At 36.5% G+C, this 22307-nt stretch overlaps 1 protein-coding gene across 3 annotated transcripts in view; it reads left to right on the forward strand.

The window, feature by feature from the left end:
* Nucleotides 1–22307, forward strand: part of LOC123530391 (Golgi resident protein GCP60-like) — an 80464-nt gene that overhangs the window by 37985 nt on the left and 20172 nt on the right. For all 3 annotated transcript variants that reach the window (XR_008366040.1, XM_045311165.2, XM_045311170.2), the window contains 2 exons: nt 2769–2856; nt 19162–19456. Coding sequence is in view for 2 of the 3 variants with exons in the window: in XM_045311165.2 (XP_045167100.2) it covers nt 2769–2856; nt 19162–19456 (383 nt within the window). In the remaining variant the exon portion in view is untranslated. The remainder of the gene's footprint in view (nt 1–2768; nt 2857–19161; nt 19457–22307) is intronic.

The following is a 22307-nucleotide window of genomic DNA, read 5'->3' on the forward strand; positions in this document are numbered from 1 at the left end:
ACACCTTGGTTAAGTTTTTGCATGCAAGTACATACAGCTATCATTTAAAGGCATATAGCTTTGAAACTTATTTATTCTTTTTCTAGGTCAATTACCAACCTCTCTGGGTCAAGTCCCATAACTCTGACATGTATTTTGAGCAAATTATGCCCCCTTTTGGACTTAGAAAATTTTGGTTAAAGTTTTACATGCAAGTTACTATCTCCAAAACTAATGCAGATATTGAATTGAAACTTCACATGTGTCTTCGGGTTATAAAACTAGTTGATAGCACCAAGTCCCATAACTCTGACCTTCATTTTGGCCAAATTATGCCCCCTTTTGGACTTAGAAAATTCTGGTTAAAGTTTTGCGTGCAAGTACATACAGCTATTACTAAAAGGCATATAGATTTGAAACTTATTTTTTCTTTTTCTAGATCAATTACCTACCTCACTGGGTCAAGCCCCATAACTCTGACATGTATTTTGGCCAAATTATGCCCCTTTTGGACTTAGAAAATTCTGGTTAAAGTTTTGCGTGCAAGTACATACAGCTATTACTAAAAGGCATATAGATTTGAAACTTATTTTTTCTTTTTCTAGATCAATTACCTACCTCACTGGGTCAAGTCCCTTAACTCTGACATATATTTTGAGCAAATTATGCCCCTTTTGGACTTAGAAAATTCTGGTTAAAGTTTTACATGCAAGTTACTATCTCCAAAACTAATGCAGATATTGAATTGAAACTTCACATGTGTCTTCGGGGTTATAAAACTAGTTGATAGCACCAAGTCCCATAACTCTGACCTTCATTTTGGCCAAATTATGCCCCCTTTTGGACTTAGAAAATTCTGGTTAAAGTTTTGCGTGCAAGTATACAGTATTACTAAAAGGCAATAGCTTTGAAACTTATTTATTCTTTTTCAAGGTCAAATTACCAACCTCATGGGTCAAGTCCATAACTCTTACATGTATTTTGAGCAAATTATGCCCCCTTTTGGACTTAGAAAATTCTGGTTAAAGTTTACATGCAAGTACTATCCCAAAACTAAAAGATAATTGAAACTTATTTTCTTGGTTATAAGACTATTAAACTTCAAGTCCATAACTCTAAATGTATTTTGGCAAATTATGCCCCTTTGGACTTGAAAATCTGTTAAATTTAACATCTAGTTGATAACATTTCAAATTTCCTCTGTCAAACTCTGATATGTATTTTGGTCAATTTGCCTTCGAACTTAACCTTTGAATTAACTTGTAATAATTCTGCTCTTGACATATTCGAATAGTGACTTGCGCTTGGACCTTTGTTTATTATTTGGTAGATAGTTTTGTTTATTTAGTATTTAAATGAAAAGGAACTTTACACCATGTTTGTCTTTTTAACATCACAAGACATCTGATGCCATTTCTGTTTGTGTGCTTCAGATCTACATTTACAGAGAAATGAAATTAAAATCCTAAGACCAGAGTTATCACCATTTTGAAAAATGTATTTAGGGCCAAATTGTCTAGGACTCATGAAACTTTATGGGAATGTTGTTCAGCATTCCAATGACTATCACCCCCAACACAGGGTAACATGACAGACTACTTAGTTTTGCATTATCAACACTTAATATATGACCATACTATATAACAAGAAGTAGGAACACTAGAATCTTGTGAACAAACATCTATTTCAATATGACGTAGTAAAAAAAAAACAAAAGAAAACAGTGAAACCACACATCCTTACCTGTTTTCTTTGCCATATTTTTCTAAGTATTTTCTGAAGTTTGGAAATTAGGGTTTAATCAGTTTCTAAATTGTAGAAAAAAATTGTTCTAAACATGAAAAACTACCGTCAAGTCAGTGTTGTATGCTGTGAAGAGATTGTATTTATTTCATTTTCACATGCAATATTGTCTTAAATTGATTATTGATTTAAAAGAAAGAAACATTGCCTTATCACTTATATTCTGTAACATTTTGAGCTTGTCTAAAAAAATATGTACCAAGGTATTGTTGTTAAATGATTGTCAGTACACTTTTGGCATGGGTTAAGATTCTAAATGGGCTAGAGCTTTGAAACTTTGTACATAATTTATTATGTTCATCATTACGTTAGTATATAGGCCAAGAATGTAACAAGAATCGTAACTCTTACATGTTGTCGAAATTATTGATCATCTTGTATTTCTATGTTAAAATATTTGTTTCCTTTAACTTGAATACTAAGAAGCTTTGTATACATTTTATGATTTCCAAAACAGAAAAATTTAGTCAAGTACTGTAGCTGAGACTTTCACATTTCGTTGGAAATGGTGGTCTTTTTTAACTTAACTCATGTTTCGTGGTAAAGATTTCTGTTTAGATCCACTTTTCATGACAAATGAAAGAGTTGTAGGACTGATAATATATTCAGTAAGTTAATAAATTGGCCAATAACCATAACTCTTGTCTGTCATATTACCTGATGTGAATCCCTCATAAAATGACTTTAATCATCTGTGTGCTGTGCTGTTGTTTATTCCTTCAGTATATTATAGGTTAGAGGGGATGAGGCTTCTAATTTTGTCCATATTTACCAAAAGTAGTTAAGAAAATTATCACCCTGCTGTTAGGTTTATGGACTGTAAATCAGTGCTATTAACAGGACAATTATAGGATGAGCATTGATTTGTTGTTGTCTTCTGATACTGCCTAACTGTAAACATGTGTGCCTAACTGTTTAATGTTGCCTAACTATTGATCAGTATTGGTTTTGTAGAGAAGTTGTCATTGATTTTGTGATCCTTGCAGAAAACAGATACGAGCGGCTCTCAATCAGCAGACAGCTCAACAGTTTAAACAATACGCAGAACAACAGTGTCCGGGAAATATCAAACAGGTTGGATTTTTTATTTCTTTTGTCTTTTGTTAATATTTCAGGTATGCATATGTACTAAAATTTAGGTTTACTTATTTGAGTCTTTGCTTAAATAGATATGATACCACTGTGTGTATCAATTGATTATTGCTATCAAGTAAAGGTAATTCACTTAGCTAAATGTCATATTTGACACAAAACATTGTATCGGAATTTGCTGTATTGTCATGGAAAAATATGAATAAAAGACAGCTGGTGTCACTGTAATGCAAATCCATTAGCTGATGTACTTTTTGTGCCCCCCCCCCATGAGTGGTGGGGGCATATAGATTTGGTCTTGTCCGTGCGTCCGTCTGTGTGTCCGTCCGTCCGAAGTTCGTGACGCGCCTAGCTCGAAAAGTATTTGATATAAATTGATGAAACCTTGCATGAGTCTTTATCATGATATGAACTTGCGCACCTCCTACTTTTCATCTGGCTCCGCCCCCTATTTTCAGAGTTATGGCCCCTGAAATAGTCAAAAATGCACATTTTCACCTTGTGACACGCCTAGCTCAAAAAGTATTTGATATAGATTCATGAAACCTTGCATGAGTCTTAATCATGATATGAACTTGCGCACCTCCTATTTTTCATTTGGCTCCGCCCCCTATTTTCAGAGTTATGGCCCCTGAAATAGTCAAAAATGCAAATTTTTACCTTGTGACATGCCTAGCTCAAAAAGTATTTGATATAGATTCATGAAACCTTGCATGAGTCTTAATCATGATATGAAGTTGTGCACCTCCTATTTTTCGTCTGGCTCCTCCCCCTATTTTCAGAGTTATGGCCCCTGAAATAGTCAAAAATGCACATTTTCACCTTGTGACATGCCTAGCTCAAAAAGTATTTGATATAAATTCATGAAACCTTGCATGAGTCTTAATCATGATGTGAATTTACGCACCTCCTATTTTTCATTTGGGTCTGCCCCCTATTTTTAGAGTTATGGCCCCTGAAATAGTCAAAAATGTACATTTTCACTTTGTGACGCACCTAGCTCAAAAAGTATTTAATATAAATGGTTGAAAACTTGCATAAGTCTTAATCATGATATAAACTTGCACACCTCTAATTTTTTGGCTGGCTCCACCCCCTATTTTTAAAGTTATGGCCCCTGAAATAGCAAAAAATTGCACTTTTTCACCTAATTATGTGCCTAGCTCAAAAAGTATTTAATGTAAATTCAGAAAACCTTGCTGGAGTCTTTATTGTGATGTGACCTTGCACACTTGGCATTCTTCTTAAGAATCTTAGCTCTTATTACAGAGTTATGGCCCTTGAAATAGGCAAAATAGTGGATTCTTTGTTTGTGATGCACATAGCTCAAAAAGTATATGGCCTAGAATAATGAATCCTTTTCATAAAATGTTTGTTGAGGCTATACCCTCAAACTGAGACTACAAACATTTGAATTATTGCCCCTAATTTGTGACAAATGTACCAGTGGGGGGCACACCCTGTGTCCTACAGACACATTCTAGTTTTACCATAATTTCATTTCATAAGGATATTTGTTATTCTGATCTGTTTCTCAGAAACTATGGATATTAAATATGTATTAGACCCCTGAAGTACAGTTTTGTCCAGATCACACTGGATAAAACCTCAGTTGCTTTTCTAGAGTAGAACTGTGCATTTGCCAAACATACTTGGCATTTTATTGTTCTAGAAATATTTACTTTCGGAATAAATCTCTAACGTTTCTTCAAACTTTTTTTTTTTAATTTGTTTATTCTCCAACTCACTATATTTATACGAGAACCTACCTCGCTTATACAGGGATCATCCTACAAGGCGATTTGAGCGATATTGTCGCTGTAAAGTCGGCTACTTCGCCTAATTATCGCCTCCAGGCGAAATCTGAATCGCCGAGTTTTTCTGAGTGTTGTAATCTGTTTATTTAAAGTTGTAATGTTTTACAACTTGCTGCATATTCTAGATTAAATTACCGATAAATCCATAGTCAACCCCGCCTACTCGGCTGTCAAACTTCAGCCAATCGTATCGTTAATATCCCACAGTGTTAATAATATGTAAGCCACCGCCATTTTGAAAGTTTTCAATCGGCGTGTAAAAAGCTGATAAACTTAACGAGTGCATGATCTTATGCATCAGTTGTATATTATTTATTGATTTTATTAAAACTTACTTCAAAAAATATTTCAAATACGGCCAATTTCTGTTAATGAATTGCCTGGGCGCTGTTGATAAAAAAAATACGATTCCGCGGACGTCTCAACTGCCGTTCAAAATTATTGTAAAAAGATCGCCAATATCTACGAGTTCGGTATTATTTTGATGAAGATAATAAATATACCAATTAGATGTATAAATCTGAACAAGTTGATGCAAGAATCAGGCATTATTAAAGCACAAGAATCGAAACATGAATGAAAATTTTCATGGCATTTCGATTGTGCACCTGATAAACTTACGAGTTTCGGACCTGTAAATTTCGGATAAAAATTTTAAGGCGACTTTTTCATAGCTAAGTTAATACTTTATTTAGAAATTCATGAAAACAATAATGCAATAATCAATTTCCTTAAATAATTATTGTTTATAAGTTATAGCAAGACCCACAGAAAGTGGAAATATATAATTATAGGCAGGAAACTGAATACTTTGTTGAATCTTCTCCTTAAATTCCTCGATTTCTCCCTAAATTCTGCGGGGAGAGAAGTCACTTCTCCCTAAAATTTTGATCTAGGATGATCCCTGTTATAGTGATTACAAATTGTCCCAGAAATTTTCTTTTTTCTGGGTACTCCAGAATCTACCTTGATTTATCTAAAGTGCATTTATTTTAAGTGCATTTGCATACAAGCCATTTTTAGGCTTGCTCTAGAAATTTACTCTAGAGCGAAGGAACCTACCCTTCAGAATTATATAAACCTTATGCAACACTAGCGTAAATAGTTACATGCACTTACACCTATAAAACTAATTGTAGAAAAGGCTATAATAAATCGGAACCCACATAAAGTACAGATATTTGATATATACTTAAAATATCTCATACAACTTAGGATTCAGATTTTATAGCAACTGAAGAAGACCTTCGGGTCGAAAGCGCTTTTGTGTCAGGATATTGTTTTCTAGGGAAAAGCAGTCAATCCTACTTGATTTTTAAGTGTAGAAACTAACCCAGGCTGGGGGTGTATGGTACACTTTTTACTGACTTTAAACCGCAAATATATTTAAAACTCATTCAGTGAGAACCAGCTTGTCTTATACGATTAATAATACATCATATTCTACCCATATAGCTCTTTAGCTAGGGACTACGTGTGAGTGGTATGTCTAATTTTAATCACACACGTAAAACACTTGGGGTGAGATTAAACCCCGTGGGGCAACCCCAAACTGGGCACGGGACCCTCATGAGGCATTTTGAACTACCAACTGTGGTTGGACACTCGCAAACCCCCATACTATGTTCACAGGAAAACTGTGTCCCCAGTCCTGAGCACCATTCTGTCCTTTGTTCACAGAAAATTTATGTCATAGTTCAGAGGACAATACTGTCCTTTGTTCGCAGAAAACCTGTGTCCCCAGTCTTGTGGACTATACAATCCTTAGTTCAAAGAAAAACTTGTCCCAGTCCAGAGCACTATATTGTCATTAGTTTACAGAAATTCTGTGTCATAGTCCAGAGCACTATACTGTCCTTAGTTCAAAGAAAAACTTTGTCCCAGTCCAGCTTACCATTATGTCCTTAGTTCACATAGTTGATAATGTCATAGTTCAGAGGACAATACTGTCCTTAGTTCACAGAAAACCTGTGTCCCCAGTCCAGTGGACAATACTGTCCTTCACAGAAAATCTGTGTCCAAGTCCAGGGAACCATACTGTCCTTAGTTCACAGAAAAACTGTGTCCCAAGTCGAAAGAACAATGCTGTCCTTAGTTCACAGAAAAACTGTGTCCCCAGTCCAGTGAACCATACTGTCCTTAGTTCACAGAAAAACTGTGCCCCAGTTCAGTGAACCATACTGTCCTTAGTTCACAGAAAAACTGTGTCCCCAGTCCAGTGAACCATACTGTCCTTAGTTTACAGAAAATCTGTGTCCAAGTTCAGTGAACCATACTGTCCTTAGTTCACAGAAAAACTGTGTCCCAGTCCAGAGAACCATGCTGTCCTTAGTTCACAGAAAAACTGTGTCCCAGTCCAGAGAACCATGTTGTCCTTAGTTCACAGAAAAACTGTGTCCCCAGTCCAGTGAACCATACTGTCCTTAGTTCACAGAAAATCTGTGTCCCCATTCCAGAGCACTATACTGTCCAAAGTTCACAGAAAATCTGTGTCCCAGTCCAGAGGACCATCCGGAATTTGTAGAAAATTCTGTCTCGAGTCCAGAGAACCATCATGTGTCCTTAGTCCACAGTTCATGAAGTCTCTCTTTTTCTAGGCACTGTACTTTCCCAAATCTGAATTTATTCAAAATACTCAATAATTTCTGATATGAATTTCCGGAGAGAACTTTGTATTAGCTGGCTGTATGATTTGTGAAAAATGGCCATAGGTGGGACATTGGTATTAAACTGTTAAAAATTTCTTGTTATATAGAAATTTTGTGAAAGTTTTGCTTGTAAGCATGTTTATCAGAAATTGCTTGATCAGGTATTTTCAAACACAGGATTAGTTTCGTAACTCGTAATAAAAATAGTGGCCCTTTTCATCTGAGAAGTTCTGGTAAAGTTTTGGTGTTAGTAGGTTCGACCTAAGAGCCCCATTTACTGGCTGTGTTTATTGGCAGACATTTACTGAACCTGTCTGTTGGCAAATTACAGTCAACATTGTATTAAGAGACCACTCAAGGGACTGCTAAGAAGTGGTCTCTTAATGGAATGGTCTCTTAATGAATTTCAGTCAGATGGAAAAAAAGTTATTTTTAACTGTTAATGTAACTGTATTTATTATGAACGTACATGTATGGTTTAAAAATCTGTTTTAACATCGTGAACACTTTTCTAAGTCCATAAGCCTTGAAAATTATGGCTAGATTGTTTGTCAGTTCGACTGATACAAAGGTTAATTGCATTTAGTCACGTAAAAAAAAGTACTCGCTAATTACACAGATGAAGAAATGCCCGGTAGAATTTTGGTACCCGGTCGCTTAATAGATACTTTTGTCGAATAGTTTACCTGTCGGGACTACATTAATGTGGTGGCTAGTCGTTTAATAAAAAAGTCGTTTAATGGAATGAATTTATGTACTGAAAACGTTCCGGAGGGATTTTGACCGGTCGTTTAAGACAAAAATCGCTTAATAGAGGTGGTCGCAAGTACGATGTCGACTGTATATGGATCACACAATTCCAGACAAAATAGGCTTCTACTTTTGGATATTTAGGATGGGAAAATTAGTTAAATCATGAGAATGACTTGGTAGCTGTCTGTTTGAAGAGATTGCCACTAGGTTTACATACCATTTAAGTTTATAAATGGAAAATTGTCAAGTAATTCAATGTTGTTTGAGGTATAATAAGGACCACACAGATTAATCTTTTAGACACCAAGCAGTCACCAAAATTAGATAAACAATCCAAGATGTACTCTAAAATTATAAAAGAAGGCCATAAGTATATTGTTAAGTGTTGAACAGAACTGACTATTGGAAGGTCAATGGTAATAGCAATGGGTCGGCTGTATTCAAATATGCCTTGGATTATTAACTTGAAAGTGGGTGTCAGCAGACTTGTTTCTTTCTGAAATTTTACAAACAGCTCTTTGTTGTTGTTTTTTAACCATGTCTCTTTTGCTGTCCAAGGTGAATTTTAGGGATTTTGGTAGCATTTGTTTAAATGCCCTCAGAAGTTTAATTTGTAGCTGTGTTCACTCTTTATGACAGTTCCTTTTTAATAAATTAAAAAAAAATATGGAAAAAATGCCTACCTATCTACCCTATTTTTTAGAGTGGGGTGGAGGGGTGGAGGGGGGTTGTATTGTTTCTAACATTGTAGTAATGCAGTACTTTTAGTGCACACTGCCTGGATGTATTGCTGTACTTAGATGCAATTTTTGATATGCTATTGGAACACATGAGAACATAAACTGACAAAGTCAGATCATGACAGGAAATAAAGTGACTGCCTCAAGTATGTGAATCCACCACTATCAGCTCATATGTTATGAGAAATATATGACAAAGTTATGCACATACTTTGGGTAACATAGAGATATTTTACATTGCACTATAAACTGTTAGCGGTAGTTTGTTATTTTTGAATAACCCTGGTGCAGATGGTGTTCATAGTCCATCTGTTTCCATGATCAAGAAAAGTTTTTCAAATTATTGACTGCTTCAGAAATCGGACAGCTAGTCATGATTTAATTAACTTCTGTCTGAAGTGTGCTGAACTTTTTCAATAGTTGTAATGTCTATTTAAATAGAGAACTTTGAAGTTGAAAGTGCAGTGAACATTGACTTGTGGCCATAAACATCAGACTTTCACCCTACAACTCTTTGAAGCTTCTCTGAAATGCTATAATACTGAGCATAAATTCTATCTTCACTAGTTTTCACTGCATTTTTACCTTGCCTGTTTTTCAAAATAGTAGAGCTGTAACAGTTGCTGTCACCCTTTTGTCCCAAATCACAGAAGTTTTGCATGTAAGCAAGTTCCTCTACAACTACTGGGCCTACACACATATGTATTCAGCATCATTAGATGATTTCACAGGACAAGTTACCTAACTAGCTTTTATTGGAACACTGGAGGGGACTATAGGAATGCCCTCTGTCCTTCTGTCTAACCATATGTAAGACATGGTTTGGAGTATATAAATTAAACATAGTAGAACTGCTGTAGAGAATACCACCCTCCAAGTTTCAGTCAGATTGTCTGAGTAAGACAAGTTTTATGTGTGTATATTTCATAGATAGTGTTCTTATTCCATTTTCTGACTGACTGGCGGCAGTCATTTCTCAGACATGGTTTAATGGATTTCAATAAAACATTGTAGGAATGTTAACTGCTATAGGTAAATGGGTCCCCACAAGTTTCAGTCAGATTGGTTATGGAAGACAAGTATTATTGCCCCTTGTTATTCAAATCACTCTGCGTCCGTGGTCCGTCGTCCTTTCGTTCGTCCGTCCGTCCTTCCGTTAACAATTTCTCGTTATCGCATCTCCTCAGAAACTACCAGGAGGATTTTGACCAAACTTTGTCAGAATGATGTATTGGTACCCTAGTTGTGTCCCCCTGAAAATCAGACTGGTTCAACAATTTTTTAGTAAGTTATGGCCCTTTGTTTACTTCCATAATTTACATAGATTTATATAGGGAAAAACTTTAAAAATCTTCTTGTCCAAAACCACAGAGCCTAGGGCTTTGATATTTGGTATGAAGCATCATCTAGTGGTCCTCTACCAAGATGATTCAAATTATTTCCTTGGGGTCTAATATGGCCCCGCCCGGGGGGTCACATGGTTTATATAGACTTGTATAGGGAAAAACTTTGAAAAACCTCTTGTCCAAAACCACAGGGCCTAGGGCTTTGATATTTGTAATGTAGCATCATCTAGTGGTTCTCTACCAAGTTTGTTAAAATTATCCCCCTATGGTCAAATATGGCCCCGCCCTTGGGGTCACATGGTTCATATAGACTTATATAGGGAAAAGCTTTTAAAAACTTCTTGTCAATAACCTACAACATTCAAATTTGGACCACATGTATGGTTTTGAGTGGCAAGATGAACCTTGACATGAGTTGACCTTTATTTTGACCTAATGACCACCTACTTTCACATTTCTGTAGCTACAACCTTCAAATTTGGACCACATGCATAGTTTTGTGCACTGAAAAAACTTTGACCTTGACATTGACCTAGTGACCTACTTCCACATTTTTGAAGGTACAGGCTTCAAATTTGGACCACATGCATAGTTTCGTGTTCTGAAATGAAATTTGATCTTGATTTTGACCCAGTGACCTACTTTCACATTTCTCAAGCTACAGCCTTGAAATTAGGACCACATACATGGTTTTATATACCGAAATAAACTTTGACCTTTACATTGACCTGGTGACCTACTTTCACATTTTTGAAGGTACAGGCTTCAAATTTGGACCACATGCATAGTTCTGTATTCCGAAATAAAATTTGACCTTGATTTTGACCTAGTGACCTACTTTCACATTTCTCAAGCTACAGCCTTCAAATTTGGACCACATGCATAGTTCTGTATTCCAAAATATAATTTGACTTTGATTTTGACCTAGTGACCTACTTTCACATTTCTCAAGCTACAGCCTTCAAATTTGGACCACATGCATGGTTTTGTGTACCGAAACAAACGTTGACCTTTACATTGACCTAGTGACCTACTTTCAAATTTTTGAAGGTATAGGCTTCAAATTTGGACCATATGCATAGTTTTGTATTCCGAAATAAAATTTGACCTTGATTTTGACCTAGTGACCTACTTTCACATTTCTCAAGCTACAGCCTTCAAATTTGGACCACTTGCATAGTTTTGTGTACGGAAATGAACTTCAACCTTAAGATTGACCTAGTGACCTACTTTCAAATTTGTGTAGCTACAGGCTTCAAATTTAGACCACATGCATAGGATTGTGTACCGAAACAAACTGACCTTGACATTGACCTAGTGACCTACTTTCACATTTTTGAAGGTACATGCTTCAAATTTGGACCACATGCATAGATTTGTGTTCTGAAGTGAAATTTGACCTTGATTTTGACCTAGTGACCTACTTTCACATTTCTCAAGCTACAGCCTTCAAATTTGGACCACTTGCATAGTTTTGTGTACCGAAATAAACTTTGACCTTAAGATTGACCTAGTGACCTACTTTCAAATTTCTCAAACTACAGCCTTCAGACTTGATGCACATGCATAGTTTTGTGTACAAAGAACTTTGTCCTTGAAATTGATCTAGTGACCTACTTTCACATTTCTCAAACTACAGCCTTCAAACTTGATGCACATGCATAGTTTAGTGTACAAAGAACTTTGTCCTTGAAATTGATCTAGTGACCTACTTTCACATTTCTCAGGCTACAGCTTTCGAATTTAGACCACATGCACAGTGTTGTGTACGGAAATGAAATTTGACCTTGAGCTAGTCGGTAAGTCTTGAAATTTGGAACACACAAAAATGGCACATTGGTGGGCGCAAAGATCACTCTGTGATCTCTTGTAAATTATAGATATATAATGTTTTTATTCCACTTCCTGTCTTTTTGAGTGGTATCTCAGACATGAAACTGCATGGCATAAAAGACTACCGTAAAGTCCTTGCAGTCATGGCATAAAAGACTACTGTAAGCCCTTGTAGTCATGGCATAAAAGACTACACAGTAAAGTCCTTGCAGTTACAACATAAAAAACTTTTCAGTAAAGTCCCTGCAGTTATGGCATAAAAAACTTCCCAGTTAAATCCTTGCAGTTACTACATAAAAAACCTTGCAGTTACGGCATAAAAAGCCTTGGAGTTCCTGCATGATAAACCTTGCAGATACTGCATAAAAAACCTTGCAGTTACTGCATAAAAAACCTTGCAGTTATGGCATAAAAAACCTTGCAGTTACTGCTTAATAAACCTTGCAGTTACGGCATAAAAAACCTTGCAGTTACTGCATAAAAAACCTTGCAGTTACGGCATAAAAAACCTTGCAGTTATGGCATAAAAGACTATACAGAAAAGTACTTGCATTTATGGTTTGAATGGCTATACAGTCAAGTTCTTGCAGTTGCAGCATGAACGTTGCATCAATCCATAATATGAAATGGTGCTAATTCTATTCTTTAATCTTTATAAGCAGAAATTCTCAAATTATCTGAATGAAATAGCAGCTCTAGGCAAAGCATAGAATTCTGTACAAACGAAATTAAATAACTCCACTGTATTTGATATCTTGTGCACTTGGTGGAAAAGTGACAAATTGCATTTTCCTGCGGGAAATTCAATACATGATTCAAATACTTTTCCTGGAAGCATTTGAAGTGTTTTTAAAAAGCAGTGCATTTTGCAGAATCATCAATTTTGTTACATGGTAGTCATTTTAGACACAGGGCAGTCAAGTGTTTGTACCAGAGTTTTTATAGATACTGAGAAGAATTTTCCCAACATTATATTTGACATGGTAATATAATGATGTGCTTGACTTTGAAATTTGATTTTAATGAATTGCATTTTCCATGAATCAGCTTTTCTTGAGAATTTGAAAATAATGTTTGAATGTTGTGTGTATATTGCTGAGTCATAGGAATTATTGAATGTTATAAATACTACTTTTTTAAAACATAAGTGTTTAAAATAACTACAGTTGGTTCATTTCCTTGAGCAACTAAGACTCTCTAGATTGGAAGCATATGTGTCCAGAGGAGAGTAGGGGATCAAAACAATTGACCCTCAATGTTGAGGCGTTATATTCTCAGCTATAGGAAGTTTATGGAGAGATATCTTACTCATCCAAGCATCTGTGTCAACAACTTGGTTGAAGTTTTGAAGCACTTTATGTCAGTTGTTACTTGACGGAAGTGCTTCAAAGTTAAAAGAAATATTTGTCATCATAACCTGCATAATATGACACAATTGCCATAACTCTTGCATCAGTATATCATGAATTACACCCTCTTTTAACCTACACAATGTTCACTCACACAGAAAAGAGAGAAAACAAAACAGTTCACCCCCCACCCCCCTCCTAAGTTTTGTACAAAAACAAGGGAGAAAAAAAACTGACCAGTCATTATCTCGACTGTACAAAGTATGTGGAAAGCTATCGTACTCACCCTGGCGTAGATGTTTGTGTCCACACCGTGGTTAAAAATTTTTATTCACTTTCACGACGTTTGGTGGTATATATATGAGTGAGCTTGTCTGTCTGTCGGTCTGTTGGTTTTCATGGTTTCTGGACAATAACTCATGAAAGGCTTAACAGATTTAATTAAATTATGGTACACGGGTGTAACATCATAAAATACAGGTCAATTTGACTTTGCCTACAAACCATCATTTTTAGCTCATCTGATTTTTTTATGAGTTATTGTCATCACTTGATCGGTGTCTGGTGTCTGCGTCAGCGTTGCCTGGTTAAGTTTCATGTTTAGGTCAGCTTTTCTCCTAAACAATCAACACTATTGCTTTAAAACTTGCAACTCTTGTTTACCATCAACAGCTCAGTCTGTACAGCAAGAAACATAACTCCATCCTGCTTTTTTGCAAGAATTATGGCCCCTTTTGAACTTAGAAAATATCACATTTCTTGGTTAAGTTTTGCGTTTAGGTCAACTTTTCTCCTTAACGATCAAAGCTATTGCTTTAAAACTTTCAGCAGTTATTTGCCATTAAAAGCTGACTCTGCACAGCAAGTACCTTAACTCTACATTTTTAGCTCGACTATTCATAGAATAGTGAGCTATTGCACTCGCCCATGCGTCGGCGTCCGCGTCGGCGTCCGCGTCCGCGTCCCGATTTTGGTTAAGGTTTTGTATGTAAGCTGGTATCTCAGTAACCACTTGTGGGAATGGATTGAAACTTCACACACTTATTCACTGTGACAAACTGACTTACACTGCACAGGTTCCATAACTCTATTTTGCTTTTTTACAAAATTATGCCCCTTTTTCGACTTAGAAATTTTTGGTTAAGGTTTTGTATGTAAGCTGGTAACTCAGTAACCACTTGTGGGAATGGATTGAAACTTCACACACTTATTCACTGTGATGAACTGATCTACACTGCACAGGTTCCATAACTCTATTTTGCTTTTTTACAAAATTATGCCCCTTTTTCGACTTAGAAATTTTTGGTTAAGGTTTTGTATGTAAGCTGGTAACTCAGTAACCACTTGTGGGAATGGATTGAAACTTCACACACTTATTCACTGTGATGAACTGATCTACACTGCACAGGTTCCATAACTCTATTTTGCTTTTTTACAAAATTATGCCCCTTTTTCGACTTAGAAATTTTTGGTTAAGGTTTTGTATGTAAGCTTGTATCTCAGTACTTATTAATGGGAATGGATTGAAACTTCACATACTTGTTCACTATCATGATCTGACATGCACTAAGCAAGTCCCATAACTCTACTCTCTTTTTTTTCAAAATTATGCCCCTTTTTCGACTTAGCAGTTTTTGGTTAAATGTTTGTATGTAATCTGATATCTCAGTATCCACTAATTGGAATGGATTGAAACTTCACACACTTGTTCACTGTCATGATCTAACATGCACTGTGAAGGTCCCATAATTCTACTTGGCATTTTTACAAAATTATGCCCCTTTGACTTAGCAGTTTTTTGTTAAGTTTTTGTATGTAAGCTGGTATCTCAGTATCCACAAATTGGAAAGGATTGAAACTTCACACACTTGTTCACTGTCATGATATGACATGCAGTACAGAGGTTCAATACCTCTACTTTGCATTTTACAAAATTATGCCCCTTTTTCAACTTTTGTATTCATTCAATTGACAAGGCTGTTGAATAGTCGAGCGTTGCTGTCCTCCGACAGCTCTTGTTTTACAAGAATTATGGCCCCTTTTGGACTTAGAAAATCAGATTTTTTGGTGAAGTTTTGTGTTTAGGTCAGCTTTTCTCCTAAACTATCAAAGCTATTGCTTTAAAACTTGCAACACTTGTACACCATCAGCAAGAAACATAACTCCACTTTGACGTAGTTATGGCCCCTTTCCAACTTAAAATTTGCCAAACTCATGGTTTCCAGATAATAACTAAATAAAGGCTGGACAGATTTAATAATTTTTGGTACACAGGTGTAATATTATAAAATACAGGTCAAGTTCGACTTCGGCTACAAACCACTAATTTTTTCACGTAGTTATGGCCCCTTTCCGTCTTAAAATTTGCCAAACTCGTGGTTTCCGGACAATAACTCATATTTAAATAGATTTTGGTCTAATCTTTGACAAACACTTGTTTCATTTTGAGCTCGACTATTCATAGAATAGTAGAGCTATTGGACTCGCCCATGCGTCGGCGTCCGCGTCAGCGTCCGCGTCCCGATTTGGTTAAGTTTTTGTATGTAAGCTGGTATCTCAGCAACCACTGGTCGGAATGGATTGAAACTTCACACACTTATTCACTGTGATAAACTGACTTACATTGCACAGGTTCCATAACTCTATTTTGCTTTTTTACAAAATTATGCCCCTTTTTCGACTTAGAATTTTTTGGTTAAGGTTTTGTATGTAAGCTGGTATCTCAGTACTCACTAATGGGAATGGATTGAAACTTCACACACTTGTTCACTGTCATGATCTGACATGCCCAAAGCAGGTCCCATAACTTTATTTTGCTTTTTAGCTCACCTGTCACATAGTGACAAGGTGAGCTTTTGTGATCACACAGCGTCCGTCGTCCGTCGTCCGTCCGTCCGTCCGTCCGTCAGTCCGTAAACTTTTGCTTGTGACCACTCTAGAGGTCACATTTTTTGTGGGATCTTTATGAAAGTTGGTCAGAATGTTCATATTGATGATATCTAGGTCAAGTTCGAAACTGGGTCACGTGCCATCAAAAACTAGGTCAGTAGGTCTAAAAATAGAAAAACCTTGTGACCTCTCTAGAGGCCATATATTTCACAAGATCTTCATGAAAATTGGTCAGAATGTTCATCTTGATGATTTCTAGGTCAAGTTCGAAACTGGGTCACGTGTAATCAAAAACTAGGTCAGTAGGTCTAAAAATAGAAAAACCTTGTGACCTCTCTAGAGGCCATATATTTCATAAGACCTTCATGAAAATTGGTCAGAACGTTCACCTTCATGATATCTAGGTCAAGTTCGAAAGTGGGTCACGTGCCATCAAAAACTAGGTCAGTAGGTCAAATAATAGAAAAACCTTGTGACCTCTCTAAAGGCCATATTTTTCATGGGATCTGTATGAAAGTTGGTCTGAATGTTCATCTTGATGATATCTAGGTCAAGTTCGAAAGTGGGTCACGTGCGGTCAAAAACTAGGTCAGTAGGTCTAAAAATAGAAAAACCTTGTGACCTCTCTAGAGGCCATATATTTCATGAGATCTTCATGAAAATTGGTCAGAATGTTCGCCTTGATGATATCTAGGTCAAATTCGAAAGTGGGTCAAGTGCCGTCAAAAACTAGGTCAGTAGGTCAAATAATAGAAAAACCTTGTGACCTCTCTAAAGGCCATATTTTTCATGGGATCTGTATGAACGTTAGTCTGAATGTTCATCTTGATGATATCTAGGTCAAGTTCGAAAGTGGGTCACGTGCGGTCAAAAACTAGGTCAGTAGGTCAAATAATAGAAAAACCTTGTGACCTCTCTAGAGGCCATACTTTTGAATGGTTCTCCATAAAACTTGGTCAGAATGTTCATCTTGATGATATCTAGGTCAAGTTTGAAACTGGGTCAACTGCGGTCAAAAAACTAGGTCAGTAGGTCTAAAATTAGAAAAATCTTTTGACTTCTCTAGAGGCCATATTTTTCAATGGATCTTCATGAAAATTGATCTGAGTGTTCACCTTGATGATATCTAGGTCAGTTTCGAAACTGGGTCTTGTGCGGTCAAAAACTAGGCTAGTAGGTATAAAAATAGAAAAACCTTATGACCTCTCTAGAGGCCATATTTTTCATGAGATCTTCATGAAAATTAGTGAGAATGTTCACCTTGATGATATCTAGTTAAAGTTCAAAACAGGCTCATGTACCTTCGAAAACTAGGTCAATAGGTCAAATAATAGAAAAACCTTGTGACCTCTCTAGAGACCATATTTTTCAATGGATCTTCATGAAAATTGGTCATAATTTTTATCTTGATAATATCTAGGTCAAGTTCAAAACTGGGTCACATGAGCTCAAAAACTAGGTCACTATGTCAAATAATAGAAAAAACGACGTCATACTCAAAACTGGGTCATGTCGGAAGAGGTGAGCGATTCAGGACCATCATGGTCCTCTTGTTTTAAATGGATACTCATGAAAATTAGTCAGAATGTTCATTTTGATGATATCTAGGTTGAGTTCGAAACTGGGTCTCGTGCTTTCAAAAACTAGGTCAGTAGGTCTAAAAATAGAAAAACCTTGTGATCTCTCTAGAGGCCATATTTTTCAATGGATCTTCATGAAAATTAGTCAGAATGTTCACCTTGATGATATCTAGGTCAAGTTCGAAACTGGGTCACTTGCGGTCCAAAACTAGGTCATTAGGTCTAAAAAAAAAAAACCTTGTGACCTTTCTAGAGGCCATATTTTTCCATGGATCTTCATGAAAGTTGGTCTGAATGTTCACTTTGATGATATCTAGGTCAAGTTCGAAAGTGGGTCACATGCGGTCAAAAACTAGGTCATTAGGTCTAAAAATAGAAAAAAAAACTTGTGACCTCTCTAGAGGCCTTATTTTTCAATGGATCTTCATGAAAATTAGTCAGATTGTTCACCTTGATGATATGTTGGTCAAGTTCTAAAGTGGATGACGTAGGGTCAAAAACTAGGTCATTAGGTCTAAAAATAGAAAAACCTTGTGACCTCTCTAGAGGCCATACTTTTCATGAGATCTTCATGAAAATTGGTGAGAATGTTCACCTTGATGGTATCTAGGTCAAGTTCGAAACTGGGTCAAGTGCCTTCAAAAACTAGGTCATTAGGTCAGATAATAGAAAAACCTTGTGACCTCTCTAGAGGCCATATTTTTCAATGGATCTTCATGAAACTTGGTCAGAATTTTTATCTCGATATCTAGGTCAAGTTCAAAACTGGGTCACATGAGCTCAAATACTAGGTCACTATGTCAAATAATAGAAAAAAATGACATCATACTCACTTCAAAACTGGGTCATGTGGGGACAGGTGAGCGATTCAGGACCATCATGGTCCTCTTGTTTACAAAATTATGCCCCTTTTTCAACATAGAAATTTTTGGTTAAGTTTTTGTATGTAAGCTGGTATCTCAGTATCCACTAATGGGAAAGGATTGAAACTTCACACACTAGTTCACTGTCATGAGCTGATAAGCACTATGCAGGTTCCATAACCCTATTTTACTTTTTTACTAAATTATGCCCCTTTTTCGACTTTCTTATTCATTCAAGCGACAAGGCTGTTAAATAGTCGAGCGTTGCTGTCCTCCGACAGCTCTTGTTTTCACCTTCAAGTTAAACAACTTAAATTGCACCTTCTTGTGGCCATTTCTTTCTTACAGTTGCCATACTTCTGTGACAAGGCGGTGTTGTGGGGGTATTATTCGTCACTCCTGTGATGGTTTGTATTGGGAAGAAATAGTTAAACTCAAAGTTTCAGTTACCATTTTGTTCTCATTACAGCAAGAAGAGTTGATAGGTCAGTTACAAGAGCAACATTTTCAGCAGTACATGCAGCAAGTATATCAGCAGCAACTGCTTCATCAGCAACAACAGTATCAGCAGCTACAGGCCATGCAAGCGGCACAAAAGACTGGACAAACTGAAGCTCCGCAAACCAATGAACAAACTCCACCCACAAATATCCAAACTCCACCCACAAATGCTCTGCCCTCTGTACCAAATGGCCCTGTAGCACCACCTATAAAAACAGAGACTTCACAAAACAGCACAGAAGATGGTAAAGCAGTGGAAGAAGGTATATAAGTGTTTTATGTTGTCTTTTAGGTAGACTGTATGTTGTGCTTCATGCTATAATAGGATGACCGTAGTTAAGTTCTGTGTCTCATTTACAACTTAGGCAAGTTGATGGATTTTGATTTTGAAAGAATGGATTCAAAGTTGCTCAGATGCACAACTTTACCTGAATACAATTTGCTTCAAACTTTTAGTCATACATTTTTCATGTGAAAATGGTCTGTACTAAAACTTTGCTATTTAGAGGCTGGTGCAGTATGGGGGTTACCACTCTAGAGGTCACAATTTGGGCCCATCTTAATGAAACTTGGTCAGAATGTTACCCTCAATAAAGTCTTGGACAAGTTTGATATTGGGTCAGGTGGGGTCAAAAACTAGGTCACCAGGTCAGATCAAAGGAAAAGCTTGTTAACACTGTAGAGGCCACATTTATGACTGTATCTTCATGAAACTTGGTCAGAATGTTAATCTTGATGATCTCAAGGTCCAGCTTGAATCTGGGTAATGTGGGATCAAAAACAAGGTCACCAGATCGAATTAAAAGAAAAACTAGTTTACACTTTAGAGGCCACATTTATACCATATCTTAATGAAACTTGGTCAGAATGTTAATCTTGATGGTCTTTAGGTCAGTATGTCAGGTGAGCGATACAGGGCCTTCATGGCCCTCTTGTTTCTCATTGGCAGTACTCTTTTTTAGCTCATCTGATTTTTTGAAAAAAAAAAAGAGTTATTGTCATCACTTGAGCGGTTGTCGGCGTCGGCGTTGCCTGGTTAAGTTTTATGTTTAGGTCAGCTTTTCTCCTAAACTATCAAAGCTATTGCTTTGAAACTTGGAATACTTGTTCACCATCATAAGCTGACCCTGTATAGCAAGAAACATAACTCCATCTTGCTTTTTGCAAGATTTATGGCCCCTTTTGTACTTAGAAAATATCTGATTTCTTGGTTAAGTTTTATGTTTAGGTCAACTTTTCTCCTAAACTATCAAAGCTATTGCTTTGAAACTTGGAATACTTGTTTACCATCATAAGCAGACCCTGTACATCAAGAAACATAACTCCATCTTGCTTTTTGCAAGAATTATTGCCCCTTTTGGACTTAGAAAATCAGTTTTCTTGGTTAAGTTTTATGTTTAGGTCAGCTTTTATCCTAAACTATCAAAGCTTTTGCTTTAAAACTTGCAACACTTGTTCACCATCGTAAGCTGACCCTGTACATCAAGAAACATAACTCCATCCTGCTTTTTGCAAGATTTATGGCCCCTTTTGGACTTAGAAAATATCAGATTTCTTGGTTAAGTTTTATGTTTAGGTGAACTTTTTCTCTTAAACTATCAAAGCTATTGCTTTGAAACTTGCAACACTTGTTCACCATCATAAGCTGACCCTGTACAGCAAGCAACATAACTCCATCCTGCTTTTTGCAATAATTATTGCCCCTTTTGGACTTAGAAAATCATTTTCTTGGTTGAGTATTATGTTTAAGTATACTTTTCTCATAAACTATCAAAGCTATTGCTTTAAAACTTGCAACAGTTTTTCACCATCATAAGTGGACACTGTACATCAAGAAACATAACTCTATCCTGCTTTTTGCAAGAATGATGGCCCTTTTTAGACTTAGAAAATCATGGGTAGGACAATATTTCTATTATACAAAAAAAATCAGATGAGCGTCAGCACCCGCAAGGCGGTGCTCTTGTTTTTCTCATTGGCAGTGCTCTTGATTCTCATTGGCATTATACTATTGTTTCTTGTTGGCAGCACTCTTGTTTCTCGTTGGCTCATGTTTCTCATTGGCAGTGCTCTTGTTTCTCGTTTATGCTCTTGGTTCTTGTTAGCAGTACTTTCAAAGAATGATAAAATGTTGCTTGTTTTGCTAGTACACTGGGACCCCGTTACAACGCTGTCGTCGGGGTCCAAGGTTCGAGAGCCGCGGATCTAGCGGGGTTAAATTTATAACGCGGGTTGATCGTATCAGCGGTATATGCAATACCCCACCCACCGGTAACGTATTTTGGACGCTGTTTTATGTTAATAAGAAATAAGAATCGAATAAACGGGACATTTATTTACCTTAAATGCTACTGAAAAATACATTAAAAGAATTATACCGCTGTGTCATCTTCTCATTTTGTCGTGATTATAAAAGAAAATTTGATTTGTGTATCCCGGAAGTAATCATATATAACGCTGTGTGAGGAATGCGCGGTCGTGAGAATTACATATGCACCGCAATTGCACTGGGGGTTTATGTAACTAAAAGAGAAACGCGGACAGTCTTAAAAAAAATAATTTTGAATAGATTTACATGAAGGAAATCGATAAATAAGATAGAAATTTTTTTAATCAGCGTCGTTGATATACGATATTAAAAAGGGAGCACATTCTCAGTAAGGCTTTCAGTGCCTCGAATCTTCGTTATTTATGATGAATTGAGTGTGATGATTATGAAAAACGGCTGCAGTTTATTACAAAATTCGATTTTTTATTCACTCAAGTGATCTCGTCATCTGCTTAATTGGTGCAAACTTAAACAGTTTGATAGTTGACTGACCAATGTTACACGCTTGTTATGCAAACAATCTAATATTGACACGGTACTGATTGCATAATTGTCACATGTCTACATGTATTGAAACTTAAACAAAGGCGATAAGCAAACAAGTAAGCTAGCAGACGATTATTGATTTTTGTGACAGTTGTCATGGAAAGGTGTTAAAGTACACAGGTACTTGTAGTTTTAACGCTGGTTATGATCAAATTAAGTAACATCCGCGGATTTTTTTTTTTTTTTTTTTTTTTTTTTTTTTTTTTTTTTACCCTCTAAAATTTGGGCGCCAAGGCCAT

Source organism: Mercenaria mercenaria, chromosome 1, assembly GCF_021730395.1.
Source record: "Mercenaria mercenaria strain notata chromosome 1, MADL_Memer_1, whole genome shotgun sequence".
Classification (NCBI taxonomy): Eukaryota; Metazoa; Mollusca; class Bivalvia; order Venerida; family Veneridae; genus Mercenaria; species Mercenaria mercenaria.